General features: G+C 31.9%; 2 protein-coding genes across 3 annotated transcripts; both read left to right on the forward strand.

Annotated features, from left to right (window-relative positions):
* Positions 1–4,830: 4,830 nt before the first annotated feature.
* Positions 4,831–6,341, forward strand: LOC108328606 (NAC domain-containing protein 90). Of its 2 annotated transcripts, none has more exons than XM_052873194.1 (3): positions 4,831–5,105; positions 5,242–5,513; positions 5,711–6,341. In XM_052873194.1, the coding sequence occupies exons 1-3, from the start codon at positions 4,934–4,936 to the stop codon at positions 6,044–6,046; spliced, it is 780 nt and encodes a 259-aa protein (XP_052729154.1). In that variant the 5' UTR covers positions 4,831–4,933; the 3' UTR covers positions 6,047–6,341. The 2 variants fall into 2 exon arrangements, with proteins under 2 accessions (XP_052729154.1, XP_017417978.1); XM_017562489.2 differs by having other exon boundaries at positions 4,832–5,105; positions 5,705–6,341.
* A 789-nt stretch (positions 6,342–7,130) lies between these two features.
* LOC128195374 (uncharacterized) lies at positions 7,131–8,426 on the forward strand. The gene has a single exon (XM_052872652.1). The coding sequence runs from the start codon at positions 7,131–7,133 to the stop codon at positions 8,424–8,426; it is 1,296 nt and encodes a 431-aa protein (XP_052728612.1).
* The last annotated feature ends 8,910 nt before the right edge of the window (positions 8,427–17,336 follow it).

Here is a 17,336-nt window from a genome sequence, read left to right on the forward strand (position 1 = left end):
TGCCTGATTTTTCATCATAAATGTATATATGTAGGACCAAAGTCAATCCTTGTCGGATTCATAAAACAAAAAATATTTTTTTGTTTCTTATTAGTTTCTTTATATAATTAATTTTAGGGAAAATTAAATATTTTGGAAAACCACGTCAATTTTATATATTTAATTAAAGGTAATGTTTTTAGGCAGGTGCAGTAGGATGATAATACCTTTGTTATGCCCCTAAAATATAGTTTTCGTAAACCATGTCTTATTTTATGATTTTTCATAGTTTTTTCATAATAAATTATGGTGGTGATTCCCAAAATATTTTTCTTAAACCCATTTGTTTTCGGTTCGTCGTCCCGTCACGATCCCGGTTGTGACACATATTATTAATAATAAGCAATAACATAAGTAATTTTCAATTCCTTACTTGAATAGAAAATCGAAAGTGTCCATGAAAAGATTGACCATTGAAAATAATTAATGAATCAAAGTTTGACATAAATATACTAATTAAAAAGCATAAAAAAGAAGTATATGCAGAAATTTAGAGTCATTGATATATGTATAAAATAATGTGTTAGAATTTTATATTTTATTAATCAATTTTAAAGTGATCTAATCAAATAAATATGACTAAGGATTATATGTGTGTTCACTCCTGATGAGAATAGAGAAAAAGAATAGTGTGTTCACATACGGATACTATAGAGAAAAAGAATAATGTGTTCACATACAGAGACCACGACCCTTTATGTAATCTTTCACTGGTTCTTTTATTTGGTTTTAATAATTATAATTTGGTTTTTTCATTAAAATAAAATTATTTTTTATCTCTATACAATATATTTTATATGACATATAATCCTTAGTCATATTTATTTGATTAAATCACTTTAAAATTGATTAATAAAATATAAAATTCTAACACATTATTTTATACATATATCAATGACTCTAAATTTCTGCATATACTTCTTTTTTTATGCTTTTTAATTAGTATATTTATGTCAAACTTATTTAAAATACAGAAGTAGAAAAAACAAATTTATGCTCTTTTTGATAATTCGAAGTTGTTTGTCAACAAAAGCAATATTAATAAAAGTATACTCAAATCACTACTCAACATCTAATCAATATTAATAAAACTATATTTCTTTTTTAAAATATAAAGTAATGTAAGAAAAGAAACAGTTTTTTATTAGATATTAGATATAAATTTTATTAAGAAGTGTGCATAAATAATTTTCATAATAGAAATAAGGTAGTTGAAGTGAGATGACCATCCACTTTTGTAATGCAACTAAAGTAACATAATATCGATTTCGTATTTTAAAATTTAGCTTCAAAATTAGTTTCAATTTTTTTAGTGACTGACGGAGCATGATGTCAATCACAATGAATGAATTAATGTAAAACTAGATAAATTTTAAAAAATAAAGTGCCATCGATGGAAAAATTATTTTTGATAAAATGATCATAATTGCGTATTAAATCAAGACTCTAATATAAACTCTAACTAAAGCACTTAAATATTTTAAAAATCAATGATTGATTTTTTTTTCCCATTAGAATTTCAAAATACTTTCTCAGTAATAAAATCACAGAAAAAAAAAGATTTTGAATAAAGTACATAAATAATTTCCATAAGCATAATTGACGTCGCAATTACCGGCCCTCACGATGGCGTACTTGGGAGATGAAAGATGACGACATGAAGTAAATTACAGCCATGCCCAAGTAATCAAGATAATCATTTTATTAAATAGAGTAAATGATATTTAACTTTTACAATTTTTTCAAATTATACTTAATCTAAAAACAATACATTAATATTTATATATACATTATACGTATAGTCCTCAAGCCTTTATAACCCATTACATTTACATTCCTACTGACGATAAAAATAAAATAAAAATCAGGGATGTTGCAAGGGAAATTTCAGGAATATAGTTTAGTCAATTGGATTTTTCTTACATGTATTTCTTTTAATAGATATTTATGTGAATTCAAAAGTTTTTATCTAATATGTTGTGACATTAGTCTTTAAAAATTTTCAGTCTTATACTATTTTTACGAAGAAATTAATAAATACTAAACGGAAGATTCGTAATGCATATAGTTTATATTTACGAAAAATGAGAATGTAAAATTGAAACATGATAAAAATAATTTGTAACAAAGATTTGAAATCATATAATAAATTACATATGTTCCAACTACCTTAAATTTTGAAAGAACAGTACATAATATTTAAAGTTATATTAGATATTAATCTTGTCTCGTATATTATTGGTATTTTAAAACTAAAGTAATCTGTGAAATGGTAAGATGCAATTATCCACACGAAAAAAAAAACAAAATAATTGAAATTTATAAAGATGGACGTGAATTAAGATAGCTCTTATAATATAAATAAAATAATATAATAATATCAAAATTCATGATAATATCTAACGTAACTTTATTTAAAAAATAGATTTATATAAAAAATATAAGAATAAGAGGAATATTAAATGTCACTGTATTTTTAATATTTTGTTCTTGAGTTTGTTTATTCTATAAAAATATTATAGCATTTAAAATTATATATAAATATATAAAATTCATTTATTGTACTGTCTAAAGTTTTAATTGTGAAATAAAATAGTATCCATTATTTTCTAACGTGAATTTATAAAAGTATACAAAAATTGAATGATAATTTACTATTGTAATGTTTTTTTTAGAAGAAAAGCAAACAAAAAATGTAACTTAATGACAAATATCAATTTTTAACGTTTGAATGTGAAGAACATGCTTAAATCACTCAATGATAACTTAATTGGTAAGTTTTTGTTTTCGTATGTTGATCTCAAGTTCTCTTTTATTCCTTTTGCTTATATGTGAGATGATTTAACATGCATGTGAGATTTTATGGAAAAGTATAAATATATGTACATCCAAGTTTATCATGATGTTTTCATTGTATTTGGGGATTATCATTGGTCATTCTTCATTTGTATTCCTCTTCAAAGTCTATTACTTTTAAGGAGCAAATTAACTTTCAGTAAGAGAAATTAACATTAATTCTAATTACATTATTTAAAAAGTACGTCGTTTTATATGTTCTTAGTTGTTTGTTAGTAGGTCTTTGAGTTTGAAAATGTCTTACGTGTTAAAATTACATTTGTTTATATCAAAGTTGAAAATTGATATTTGAGTTATATGGTTATGATCAAGTACATGTATTAATTGAAACGTTGAAATTTGGTTTTAATTTTGAATTGAAAATGGTAGTTTGATTTGTTAATTTTCCATATTCATTAAGTAGACCGAATGTAAGGAGCATAAGTAATTAATTATACTAATTTTGGTGCGAGTGAAATATATAATGTATTCAATAATTTGAATTATACCCAACAAAATTTAGAAAAAAGAAAACTTTTCTTTAAAGAATTCATTTAATAAAATTCTGAAAAAGAGCTTAGTTTCATTATTTCATAAAGCTTTATGATATGTTAATAATCATGTAAATATATTCATAAAGTTATATTATATTATTTTAATTGTTTTTTTTATGAAATTTAAATATTTAAGTATTCCTTAGAACTAGTAAACACAGTTTATTAACAACTTTTCCGTTACATCCCACAACGTCATCAATGACATGTTCTTTTAAAACCTTATTTTTGTTATTATAAAAAAACAGTTTAATTTTGACTTTTTTTTTAATTAAAAAATATTTAATTTTATTGTTTTTTATAAACATATCATAAAATTACTGTAGATAACATAAATACTCGAATATTTGTAAATAAATTTAGTACGGTGGATAGTTTCTACTTGTAAATATTTATTATATATAATAATAAATATTTTAATATTAATTTATAAATAAATTAGATGCGGATAAGAAGAGTATTGATTATCCATAAAAAATTTAAAATTAAAATTTAATTTGTATTTTATTAAGTTAAATTTAATTAAAATTAATTTATATTTTATTAAATTTAATTTAATTAAAACTAAATTTTAATTTATATTATATTATATATATATATATATATATTAAATTTATTTAAATTTTAATAAATTTTTAAAATATATACAAATATCTATAAGTATTTTTTAAATAAATATACAACTAGAAAAAATAATTACAAATAATTTTCTCAATGGAATAATAAGTACACATTAAGACTCTACTCATTTTCATCATCAAAAATATTAATATATTAACTTGAACGCTGATAGGTTAACAATTTTTTACCAATAAGTGACATGTCATTATTTTATTGGTATGTTTGAATTTATTTTTAAAAAAATATTTAAAAAGGATGAATCACAAAATAAGTGATAAAAAAATTATAAAAAAAATTATTAAAAAGAACATTTTCCTCTTAACTTAGCCATAAAAGAAAAAGGAAAGAAGGAAGAATTTTGAAAAGAAATGTACGGAAGCATAATCATGCCACAGACGGTGTAAGCGCGTGGATTGGAAATTTCCTGGCAAATTAACTTAACTAGTCAATTCCTTTTGTTCTCCTTTTCACTCGGATGCAATTTTGTCTTTTACAATCACTTTGCCTAACTTTCTCAGTCATTGATTCCGAGGCCGCGTGCTTTAATTTTAATATATAAAATACGTAAAAACAAGAAAAATATCAAAACTAATTTCTTTTTTATTTTTCAAATGATAAATAAATACAATAATTTAAATTTTAATACAATAAAAATGATAACAAAATTATTATTCTTTTAGACTTCTCACATTTTGTGGTCCTGCGCCATTATTTTACTTATAGTACCTACCGTTCATTCTCTGAAACCGCTAGTTGTATCTGTTCATCTATATATATAACATCACGAGGTGTAGTGCTTGAGAACTAGTCTACACCAATAACGAAGAAAACCAGATTTTCTGGTCGTTGGTGCGGAAAATATCAGTGAGAGAGACTAAAAGTGTATGATAAAGTGCTCAAAGATGGACGTTATGCCACCAGGTTATCGTTTCTACCCCACAGAAGAGGAGCTGATTTCGTTCTATCTTCATAATAAACTCGAAGGAGAAAGAGAGGACATGAATCGTGTTATTCCAGTGGTGGATATTTACGATTACAACCCCTCCCAACTCCCACGTAAACTTCTTATATTTCTCTACTTTTCATTTTTTCATCAATGCAAGTCAAGGATGGTGTTGTGTTTTTGGGTTTCCTGTCAAACATGTATACGTAATTGGTCATAAAATATTAATATTTTTTTATGGGTTTGCAGAAATCTCTGGAGAGGCGAGTCTGAGAGACACGGAACAATGGTTTTTTTTCATTCCGAGGCAAGAGAGTGAAGCTCGAGGAGGAAGACCAAAGCGTCTCACGACCACAGGGTACTGGAAAGCAACAGGGTCTCCGAATCATGTTTATTCTTCGGATAATCGAATCATAGGAATTAAAAGGACTATGGTTTTCTACAGTGGAAGAGCTCCAAATGGAGCCAAAACCGATTGGAAGATGAACGAGTATACCGCCATCAAAGGTGAACCATCACAGGTGAGCCATCATCCTCTAAACAGCCCATTAGGGTTCTTAGATCAACCATTAGACGTTTGAATTGTATAGTATATACATTGCATGAAATTTCATGGATATACAACGCAATTTTATCGTACATGATATTTAGTGCTGTTTTTATAATGGTGGCAGTTAACCAATATTTTCATTGCGTTGTACATGTTAATCAGTTGCAGTTAAGGAAGGAATTCAGTTTATGCAGAGTGTACAAAAAATCCAAGTGTTTGCGTGCATTTGATAGAAGACCACCACCAAGGAGGAACACAACGAGGCATTCGATTGCTGAAAATGGTGAAGAACAAGAAAAGGGTTCGATCTCAACGTGTTATGATTATCATCAGCATCAAATGTTGGAGAGAAGTGCAACATGTTCACCGGAGAGTTCTTCCTCCGGAGACCTTGACCATGACCAACCCACCCTGCACGGTGAGGGAGGAACCCAAATGGATGTCGACAACGACCCTTTTTTGGATTGGGAGAAAGTGGATTTGTTCTTGGGATCGGAATCATGAAGGGTTCCTATCTCGTGCGATCTATCTAATATCTATCATATCTATGCGTTGTTGCTGCTACAACAAAGTTGACTCGGCTAGACACAGAATAATCACAAGACAAGCTTGTTTATGTTAATTACAAATGTTGCAGTACTTTAATTTTTTTTATGTTCTTATTGCTATTTCTGTATAGATATGTAGTGACTAATTTAAACTGTCACACAAACTCTTCGTTCTGTGATCAATCGAACCATCTTCATCATGCAAATCTTCATAATATTATGAAAATTACAGTATACCGTTAGTTTCTTTAGATTGAACGTGATTATCTTTGTGTTTTTCAATGTTAATGTAAGGATTAAAAGACTTGGATATCCCAAAATTCCATGGAGATGTTCACATATTTGTTTGTTTTTTTAATTAATTATATTTTTAGTACTTGTTTGAGTCTGGATTAATCTCACCGGATCAATATTTGTGAATAAAAGAAGGTTAATAACATTTTCTAATATTTTTCCGAAAATATGATTTCTGTTAATTATAAATTATTGAAAGTCACAAAATTTTAAAAGATTCGTTTCTTTATTTTATAAGTCTCGTTTGCAATTGTGTAGTGTATCGTATAAAATATTAACCGAGTGGTTACAAACAACCAACCGGATATTCAGGTAATCTGTTTATATCTTATTCTGTTTATATTTTATTGGGCTTATATCAGCTTGAGATCCATGAGGTAAATTATAAATACAAAGCCAGGGCCAAAGGCCAGGTACGTTCCACTTACGCATTATTTACTCTACGTTATTCTCCAATACTCAAGAGTGATAAACATTCACGAAACATTCAACTAAGGGCCGAGGCTCTTCAAATCACACGCCTAACTTGAGCGTCGGAGTACCTTTTGCAGGTACATCCACCCCCATCCCAAAGGAGACCGATCGACTTGAGCCAACACCGATCGGCCGACAGCTGGAGCTTGGAGGCGAGCGAGCGGTCCAGACGCATCAACAGGTTAGTTTCTCGGTCCCAAAACTTTCCACCGAAACATTTTGGCGCCCACCGTGGGGCCGAGCGGCAAACCCAAATGGTGACCACGAGGAGCATGGAGGAAGAGCAACACACCAGAGATTTGATAGCGCAGATGCAGGCACAAATACAGGCACAGGCCAGAACCATACAAGCACAAACGCACGCACAACAGGAGATGCAGCGACGACACGCAGAGGAAATTACAATGTTGAGAGCAGAACGAGGTCGTGTCGAGCGGTCAACTCAACACTCGGAGTCCACAGCTGATCGGGGTAACAACCAACACAATGATAACGCTGGAAGTCGTAATCAGCAGCCATCTCGGCATACTGACCCGAACGATCGGGGAAGAAGGGAACCGTCCCCCTTACGAACCGATCGGCCCTCCAGTCTGCTCCCTTTCACTGCGATCGTCATGCAAGCTCCAATGCCAGAGAAGAACCCTCCTGTATTGGATAAGTACGATGGCTCGACAGACCCCGACAATCATCTCAGGATTTTCACCAATGCAATGGTGTTCTACACGGACAGTGATCCGGTTATGTGCAGAGCCTTCTCCTTATCACTCAAGGACGAAGCATTAGAGTGGTATAACACTCTTCCCCCAAACACAGTGGATTGCTTCGCCACTGTGGAAAATCTTTTTAAAAGGCAATACGCCTCCAATCGTAATCAGGAAGTAACGCCAGCAGAACTGGTAAATACTAAGCAGGAAAAGGGAGAAACTTTGAAGGCCTTTATGAAAAGGTATATGGAAACTGCACGACGAGTCAAAGAGGTAAGTCAATCTTTTATCATCACCACTTTGCCTTCCTGTCTAAAACCAGGGTACTTTGCTGAGAAGTTGTATGCGCGACCCCCAAAAACAATGGAGGAGCTCCAAGAACGGATAGCCGAATTCATCCGCATGGAGGACATGCGAATTTCACAAAGAAAGCGACAACAAGAAACTGAGGCAAGTGGAGGTAGAAAGGACGGTAAACGACCGTTCGACAATAATGGTAAAAGCGGGGAGTTTGCCCGAACATTTAAATTTAATCATTATACACCCCTCAACACACCTAGGGCAAAAGTTCTTGAAGAAGCTCTAAACGCTGAACTTCTCACACTCCAAACGAAACCATCTCCAAGATACGCAGATGAAAGGAAGCGCTGTCATTTTCATCAGAATCGTGGACATACTACAGAAGAATGCATTACGCTCAAAAACGAAATAGAACGTCTCGTTCGGGCAGGACACCTCCGTAAGTACATACAGGAAGCAAGAAGAAGTCCCGAACGAGCGTATCGGAAGAACGAACGAAGGCGAGACTATAGTCGTAGTCCTGCTCGCCATCGTGAACGATCGGTTCGCGGAGTTATAAACTGAAAATAAGAATCTCAATCTCTATTTAATGTCACGTTTAAATTCTTGATTTAGACTTTTGTTATTTTACTAAACTTTCGTTATGCAATGAATAAAACCGAGCAATTCACGCTCGACCATCGGTTACCAATTTCGATCAAGAATTTCAGCTCAAAGCAGAGGTAAAACCCTCTCAAAGTCGAACGGTAAAGCCCGTTCCCTAGGAAGCACTCCTAGGTCGAAGACCGAGCGGTAAATCCCCCTCGGGCGAGAGGTAAAACCCTCTCAAAGTCGAACGGTAAAGCCCGTTCCCTAGGAAGCACTCCTAGGTCGAAGACCGAGCGGTAAATCCCCCTCGGGCAAGAGGTAAAACCCTCTCAAAGTCGAACGGTAAAGCCCGTTCCCTAGGAAGCACTCCTAGGTCGAAGACCGAGCGGTAAATCCCCCTCGGGCGAGAGGTAAAACCCTCTCAAAGTCGAACGGTAAAGCCCGTTCCCTAGGAAGCACTCCTAGGTCGAAGACCGAGCGGTAAATCCCCCTCGGGCAAGAGGTAAAGCCCTCTCAACGACGAACGGTAAATCCCGTTCACTAGGAAACACTCCTAGCTCAAAGCAGAGGTAAAACCCTCTCAAAGTCGAACGGTAAAGCCCGTTCCCTAGGAAGCACTCCTAGGTCGAAGACCGAGCGGTAAATCCCCCTCGGGCAAGAGGTAAAGCCCTCTCAACGACGAACGGTAAAGCCCGTTCCCTAGGAAGCACTCCTAGGTCGAAGACCGAGCGGTAAATCCCCCTCGGGCGAGAGGTAAAACCCTCTCGACAAATGTCGAAGGCCGAGAGGTAAATTCCTCTCGGTTCCTATTGAAGGTCGAGCGGTAAATCCCGCTCGGTTAAAGGTTGAAGGTCGAGAGGTAAAACCCTCTCGACAAATGTCGAAGGCCGAGAGGTAAATTCCTCTCGGTTCCTATTGAAGGTCGAGCGGTAAATCCCGCTCGGTTAAAGGTTGAAGGTCGAGAGGTAAAACCCTCTCGACAAATGTCGAAGGCCGAGAGGTAAATTCCTCTCGGTTCCTATTGAAGGTCGAGCGGTAAATCCCGCTCGGTTAAAGGTTAAAGGTCGAGAGGTAAAACCCTCTCGACAAATGTCGAAGGCCGAGAGGTAAATTCCTCTCGGTTCCTATTGAAGGTCGAGCGGTAAATCCCGCTCGGTTAAAGGTTGAAGGTCGAGAGGTAAAACCCTCTCGACAAATGTCGAAGGCCGAGAGGTAAATTCCTCTCGGTTCCTAGTGAAGGTCGAGCGGTAAATCCCGCTCGGTTAAAGGTTGAAGGTCGAGAGGTAAAACCCTCTCGACAAATGTCGAAGGCCGAGAGGTAAATTCCTCTCGGTTCCTATTGAAGGTCGAGCGGTAAATCCCGCTCGGTTAAAGGTTGAAGGTCGAGAGGTAAAACCCTCTCGACAAATGTCGAAGGCCGAGAGGTAAATTCCTCTCGGTTCCTATTGAAGGTCGAGCGGTAAATCCCGCTCGGTTAAAGGTTGAAGGTCGAGAGGTAAAACCCTCTCGACAAATGTCGAAGGCCGAGAGGTAAATTCCTCTCGGTTCCTATTGAAGGTCGAGCGGTAAATCCCGCTCGGTTAAAGGTTGAAGGTCGAGAGGTAAAACCCTCTCGACAAATGTCGAAGGCCGAGAGGTAAATTCCTCTCGGTTCCTATTGAAGGTCGAGCGGTAAATCCCGCTCGGTTAAAGGTTGAAGGTCGAGAGGTAAAACCCTCTCGACAAATGTTGAAGGCCGAGAGGTAAATTCCTCTCGGTTCCTATTGAAGGTCGAGCGGTAAATCCCGCTCGGTTAAAAGTTGAAGGTCGAGAGGTAAAACCCTCTCGACAACTGTCGACGGCCGAGAGGTAAATTCCTCTCGGTTCCTATTGAAGGTCGAGCGGTAAATCCCGCTCGGTTAAAGGTTGAAGGTCGAGAGGTAAAACCCTCTCGACAAATGTCGAAGGCCGAGAGGTAAATTCCTCTCGGTTCCTATTGAAGGTCGAGCGGTAAATCCCGCTCGGTTAAAGGTTGAAGGTCGAGAGGTAAAACCCTCTCGACAAATGTCGAAGGCCGAGAGGTAAATTCCTCTCGGTTCCTATTGAAGGTCGAGCGGTAAATCCCGCTCGGTTAAAGGTTGAAGGTCGAGAGGTAAAACCCTCTCGACAAATGTTGAAGGCCGAGAGGTAAATTCCTCTCGGTTCCTATTGAAGGTCGAGCGGTAAATCCCGCTCGGTTAAAAGTTGAAGGTCGAGAGGTAAAACCCTCTCGACAACTGTCGACGGCCGAGAGGTAAATTCCTCTCGTTTCTTATTGAAGGTCGAGCGGTAGAACGCTTTCGGTTCCGCCAACGCAGCCTCCCCAAAACTCATCAGTCCTATAGTTAACCACGGCTAAAGCCGACCGCTTAACTCGGACTTGGGGGGCATGTATCGTATAAAATATTAACCGAGTGGTTACAAACAACCAACCGGATATTCAGGTAATCTGTTTATATCTTATTCTGTTTATATTTTATTGGGCTTATATCAGCTTGAGATCCATGAGGTAAATTATAAATACAAAGCCAGGGCCAAAGGCCAGGTACGTTCCACTTACGCATTATTTACTCTACGTTATTCTCCAATACTCAAGAGTGATAAACATTCACGAAACATTCAACTAAGGGCCGAGGCTCTTCAAATCACACGCCTAACTTGAGCGTCGGAGTACCTTTTGCAGGTACATCCACCCCCATCCCAAAGGAGACCGATCGACTTGAGCCAACACCGATCGGCCGACAGCTGGAGCTTGGAGGCGAGCGAGCGGTCCAGACGCATCAACAGGTTAGTTTCTCGGTCCCAAAACTTTCCACCGAAACATGTAGTATTTAATACAAATTTTAATCAATGGTACAAATGTATTTAAAAGAAAGTGTTACTTATTTGTTTTCTTGCAGCAGAAATGTGTTACGTACTTACTCTTTTTTCTTTTATAGCAGAAATTTAATGTTACTAGATCCGTAGTTAAAAAGAGAGGACTTCACTGCTCGAAACTAAACGCTTAATATTCTGATCAGTTTAAATTTATAAAAAATAGATTGCCTTAGTTTATATCCTTTTCTAGGATCATATGAGATTAGTGTTACGATAAGAAAAAAACGTTCGCTTTTACTTTAAAATTCCTTTGATCTTGTTTGCATCTTTTCTCATATGTGAATCCTTGATTGTAGGACCAAAAGCATGAAATGAATGCGGATTAATTCAAAGCAATTGTTTCACTGTAGTTGTGTGTGGTTATAAATTTAAATTTTAGATATATAAATTTATATTAATAAATATCAAAAGAAAGACTTTAATACCAATAGATTGTATCAAACAGAAAAAAGCCTTATTATAAATTCCATTTTATGGCTCACGAAATTTCAAAAATCTGCAAGGACTATACGTATTTACAGCATTCTTTTATTTATTAATTAATAGCGATCAAACTAGTGATTAATACAACGTAGTAAGTTAGTACAAAGAATGAGATTTCATAAATGGACTTTGCACTTTTATTTTGAAATAAATAAAATCTAAACGAAAAAAAAAAAGGTTATTGATATAGGATGATGAGTAAGTCCTTTTTCCAAAATTATCTGTGCAGTTTAGCATTTCATTTTCAGAATTATAATAAAGTGTTATTTTATGAATTAATCTTCGTCCTCTGTACTTAATTAGATTTCTTTCCAACTCTTTTAACGTAAACTTTTTTTTCCTTTCCGTTATAATAAGTCCTATACATGCATAAAAAAGGAGAATGCAACATAAGTAATTTGGCAAGTTTAATGTTCTGTCTCTGCGAAATGTAAAATCTTATTGGTTATTTAATAATATATTATCAGATAAATAGAAAAGTTTGATTCTTAATTAAAATACGCATTTCTTTATAAAAAAAAAATTGTCTCTAAGAAATAAACATACCTTAAGAAAGTAATACCTCGGGTTGAAATAATCAGCATTTTTATTTTTATTAGAGGAAATATGTATACTACATTTTCCCAGTTTTTATAACTCGTTGTTTGATTTATGCCATGAATTCGTTTAGGCCACCATGGTAGAACAAAGTTGTAACTTTTTCTACCTTTCGTTTTGTTTTTCAAAATAATATTTTCGTTAACCATCATCATACCACGTTAAATGCATCGCATTTGTATACTACGTAGTTCTTTCCGAAGCATCTGTGAAAGTGTTTTATAGCTGTTTTGAAAAGACCAGCAACAGTAAGATGTGAATAGAAGAAAAAATGGAGCATATTAATGGAGATGTCACATAGGTACTGACCCAGAGGCTCAACTCCTTCCACTATAAGTCTTTAGAAAGAAATTCTTAAAATATTTTGAAATATAATTTTTTAGAATCTGATGCATTGACTTCCCTAAAAAAACGCCATTAGTGGTCCTTGGTGCACCTCAAAACCCTAATTCCTACCTCTACTTGACCATAAATCAAGTAAATCACCTTCAGGACCACCAGTCTTAAATGCAGTGGGGACACTTTCCATTATGACAATTAGATACCAAAATATACTCATGTCCACTGTTAATATCTGTTTATAAATAAATTAAATGTATAACTATATTCTTTGTAAAAAATTAAAATTTAATTTACATTATACTTTATATATTTTTAATTTTATTTAGATCATATTTTAAAAAATTATAAATTATTATTTTTTAAATACATGATATTCATAAATATTTTTTAAATCAGTATTCAATGTATACATTAGACGAATAATAAGTTAGAATTGTGAGATTATCTAAAAAAAGAACAGGAATAAGATTTTTGAGGATATTGCTCAAGAAAATAAAAACACATTTATAATATAAAGTAAAAAGAAAAATCTTTATGTGTATACACGGACTCATCTGTCATAGCCATAAATCTGTGTAGTTTGGATAAGAATCAAAGTGAAAGGACAACATAGAGAACATGACATTCATGCATTAACGCGTTACGCTTTGAATATTTGATCATTGATACAAGAAAATAGTACTGACGAATATATATTATATATTAAACAATCGCTTTTGATGAATTTCTGAGTAGTTGTCTCTGTATCTATCTGTAGAAATTTAAGTGTTGACTAAAAGACCTAGTTGACTCACCCCATCAAGAAGGATTTCTTCATTTGTTGCTGAATGATCTCTCAAATTAACCATTGAAGAAGTTAAAGAAATGTAAAAAACCTGGCCTACCTGGTCAGAAGAGATTAGACATAAGAGTTGCAGACATGTGGGTATACAGTCTTTTAACTTTCAAGATGCAAAAATTTATTGATTAAATTTTCATAATGCATATTTAATGAAATGTTATAATTATGTATGTTAAAAAGTAAATTTTAATTTTAAGTTAATTCTATAAAATTGATTTGTAAAGTTTTTGTATTTCTTTTATATATAAAGTCGTTTTATTTATATAGTCTGTGTGAATTGTCGTAAAGGTTTAATAAAATCTGTGTATAATTATTAACTTTTGGTTAAATATGAACAATTAAAATTCACTACTAGGTATACCTTTTCATAGTTTCAACCATTACGGTGGTAACCTTAAATATATTATATTAATCTGAAAGACCTCTTTGAGCTTGCACTTTGTTGTTATTAAAATGTTTTGGAGTCTATCGATTTGTATAAACATGAAAGAAACATTAATAGTTTAAAAATTAATTTGAGATTTATCACGTGTTATAACGTATCAGAATGTAAAGGTTTGTCTAATAATAGTTTGCTCTTTCTTATTAATTGTCTTTCTAAAACTTTAAATTCTCTTTATATCATGTACGACTTGGCACTGATCTTTCATTAATTTTATGATGATTAATAGATTATAACGTTGAGAAGATAATTAGGAATAATTATGATAGAGTTAACTTTGAGTGTAGGATCGAATATTCACTCAACAATTTCTTAATTTCGATTTTTTTTTAGTAAGTTGTTCTTCAACTAATTAGAAATATATTTTAAAGGTGTTTGGTGTTAAAGTCAATTTGGATTCGATTTATTAAATAATTAATACTATAATAAATATATAATAAAAAGTTTCAATAAGTTCTTTTGACCTATTTATAGTTTTTTACATAGATTTTTTTAGTAGCATCGATCTAATTACGATTCAATTCCGTTTAAACATTATTATTGATATATTTAAATTAATTAGATAATTATTTTGATTGCGACTGATAAGTCTTTTTCATGTTTATTTTCAATAGGCATGCTCTGCTCGGTGTATATCATACAAGTTCAATAAATTTTGATATAGGAAAGTTCATTCTTCTTATTACTCTTAATGAACTTATGTGGAGGATTCCCGTAGTGAAGTGTATGCTCTCAAAGTTGAATTGTCATCTCCTGACAAATAAACTTTAAGCTTTGATGAGAGACACAAAAGATATATACTCCTAAGAGATTTTTTAACACTCAAGTCAATAAAAATTTATAAAATGTGAGTATCTAAGGATATGAGAAAAATTGATCTTCACGCCATATATGATGATATGTTGTGTATATAAGCTTATTAGGTCCATAAATATAGATATGTGTAAATGGATTCGGTTATTGGACAACCTCATAATATAATTGTATAGTTTGAACGGTTTTACATGAATAATTTATTTTGCATGTTTTGGGATTTATTCCATATATCTCATATTCTGGCTAATGAGATTGAATACTCAATTGTTATTGACAAGAAATATATTTTTTTTACCTTTGGCTAATTTACTCTTATATTTGATTTTACTTTTTTATATTTTATTTATATTTATTTTACTTAATTTTTTTATTAATATGTTTGTAATATCCAAGCGATTATCGTTATAGAATATATTTGTGGCTTAAAGCACCACACTAGTAATTTAGGAATGGGATATTTACTCAAGCGATGATGTTTTTCGTTTAAATTGTGGCTTGAAACTTGAGTGAGAGTTATCAAAATAATTTTCTCTTCTCTAGCACTCCAATTTCTCAAACTCAAGTAATAAAGAGTAAAAACTTTAATTAGATTCTAGAAGTTTGTGACTTGATGCAAGAAATCAAACAATGGCGTAATAAGCTAGGGAGAATTAATATTGATATTGATTAAACATGGAGTTGAAGATTAATTTTTACTTTAGTAATGTATTACAAAGTAAATTTTAAATCTAATTTAAGTTTACAATTGTAAAATAATATATACATTCACACATATAAATTAACTTTATATATAATTTATATGAAACTTCAAACATGATAAAAATGAGATTATCAAACCTGCATGAAGGAAACTTTTGCATCAAGTTTTCATAATAGATTAAGGAACTATTCAAACATAGATACAAAATTGAGTTAGGTTACCCATAATGATTTTAATTGTCACGTGTTAATTTTTAGTTATACATCTAAAATATGTCGTGTTATAATAAACTATTATAACATTATAGAAGATACAGTTGATGATGATTTCTCTAGTATTTGATCAACAAGTGTAATTTTGTTGTGAGTATTTCTTTTGCATTAAGGATATTAATGTTTGAGGCGATAGTTTTATGGGTTAAAAATTTCCACAACCGTAATCTATGAAATACGGTATAATTTATTACTGTGAGTATTAAAAAAATATGTTAATGGGATACCTCTTAGAATTGAGCATGTGAATGATATATACTTGCAAAAATAGATAATGTTGTAGGCAAAGATTATATATCTAGTAAAACTAATAATGTATTTTATTTATGTTTTGAGAGACATGTATGTTATTGACTGTGTATAAAAATATACGTATATAATATATATATATATATATATATATATATATATATATATATATATATATATATATATTATGGGTTTTCTCTAAAAAAAAATGAAGAAAAGAGTGTGGATGATGATAGTAACTGAAGACGCGGTACAAGGAAAGTGAGTGTGAGGAGTTGAAGAATTGGACTTGAAATATGGTATGAATTAAATTCAGATTGTCTATTAACGTGTGGAAATCATCATTTTTTCTAACCTAATTCATTTCCATGTCACTGCGTATACGACTTGTCTGCAAACTCTGTTCATTCTTCACTGCACCATTTTATAAGTGACCATTAGTCTTGAACTTTTTAATATGAACATTCAATATGGTCAATATTATAAGTCAACTGGTGATCACGTGACTACTAATAAATATGTATATTTTTATTTTTAGTTTTAACACATAAATTTAACAGTCAAATTTATAATATTCATTTTTCATTTTAAAATATAAAATTATAAAAAATAGGTTTTTTAATTTGACTAAATATTAAATTAAGTTTTAAATAGTTTTTTATATTTGAATTATTTAAATTAATCAAAAGCATTAAGTAAGAGTATTATTATTGCAACATTCAAAAAATACTTTAATGGAGACCATAAAAGATCCACGGTACTTTACGACGAAACTTGTCCAAACTTATAAAATTGATAAAAATAACCTCTAAATATAATATTTGAACAAGAAGCTAGTATGATAAATTATTTAATAATTAGTTTAAATGAGTAATACTAAAATGTAAACAGTACGTGAGAAAATAATTAAATTTAATTTACACAATAAAGAAAATAAAATACTAAAAAATATATTTATTATTAAATTTAATTCTTATAAAATAATTTAATCGTTATCACAAATAATATTAAATATTTTATCAACATTATAGATTTTATTTCTTATTACAGAAAACTCGAGATTTGAGAAACATAAAATATTTGTAATTGGAACATTCTGACCTCTATGAAGTTTTTAAAAAATAACTTGCTAATAATAGCAATTTTGAATTCACTTTCTTTCATTTATATAAGAGCCTTGAATTACCTGAATTACCTATAGTCTGAAAGATTTAAAATATGTAGTAGGAAAGAAAAAAGTCTTTCTCCT

This window comes from Vigna angularis, chromosome 2 (assembly GCF_016808095.1).
Source record: "Vigna angularis cultivar LongXiaoDou No.4 chromosome 2, ASM1680809v1, whole genome shotgun sequence".
In the NCBI taxonomy this organism is placed as follows: Eukaryota; Viridiplantae; Streptophyta; class Magnoliopsida; order Fabales; family Fabaceae; genus Vigna; species Vigna angularis.

Bases quoted from the DNA above. Each gene is read 5' to 3' on its own strand.
- LOC108328606 (XM_017562489.2), top strand. From the start codon at position 4,934: ATGATAAAGTGCTCAAAGATGGACGTTATGCCACCAGGTTATCGTTTC. The intron at 5,106-5,241 runs GTAAACTTCTTA...ATGGGTTTGCAG, and splicing joins CAACCCCTCCCAACTCCCAC to AAATCTCTGGAGAGGCGAGT. The intron at 5,514-5,704 runs GTGAGCCATCAT...CATGTTAATCAG, and splicing joins TCAAAGGTGAACCATCACAG to TTGCAGTTAAGGAAGGAATT.
- LOC128195374 (XM_052872652.1), top strand. From the start codon at position 7,131: ATGGAGGAAGAGCAACACACCAGAGATTTGATAGCGCAGATGCAGGCA.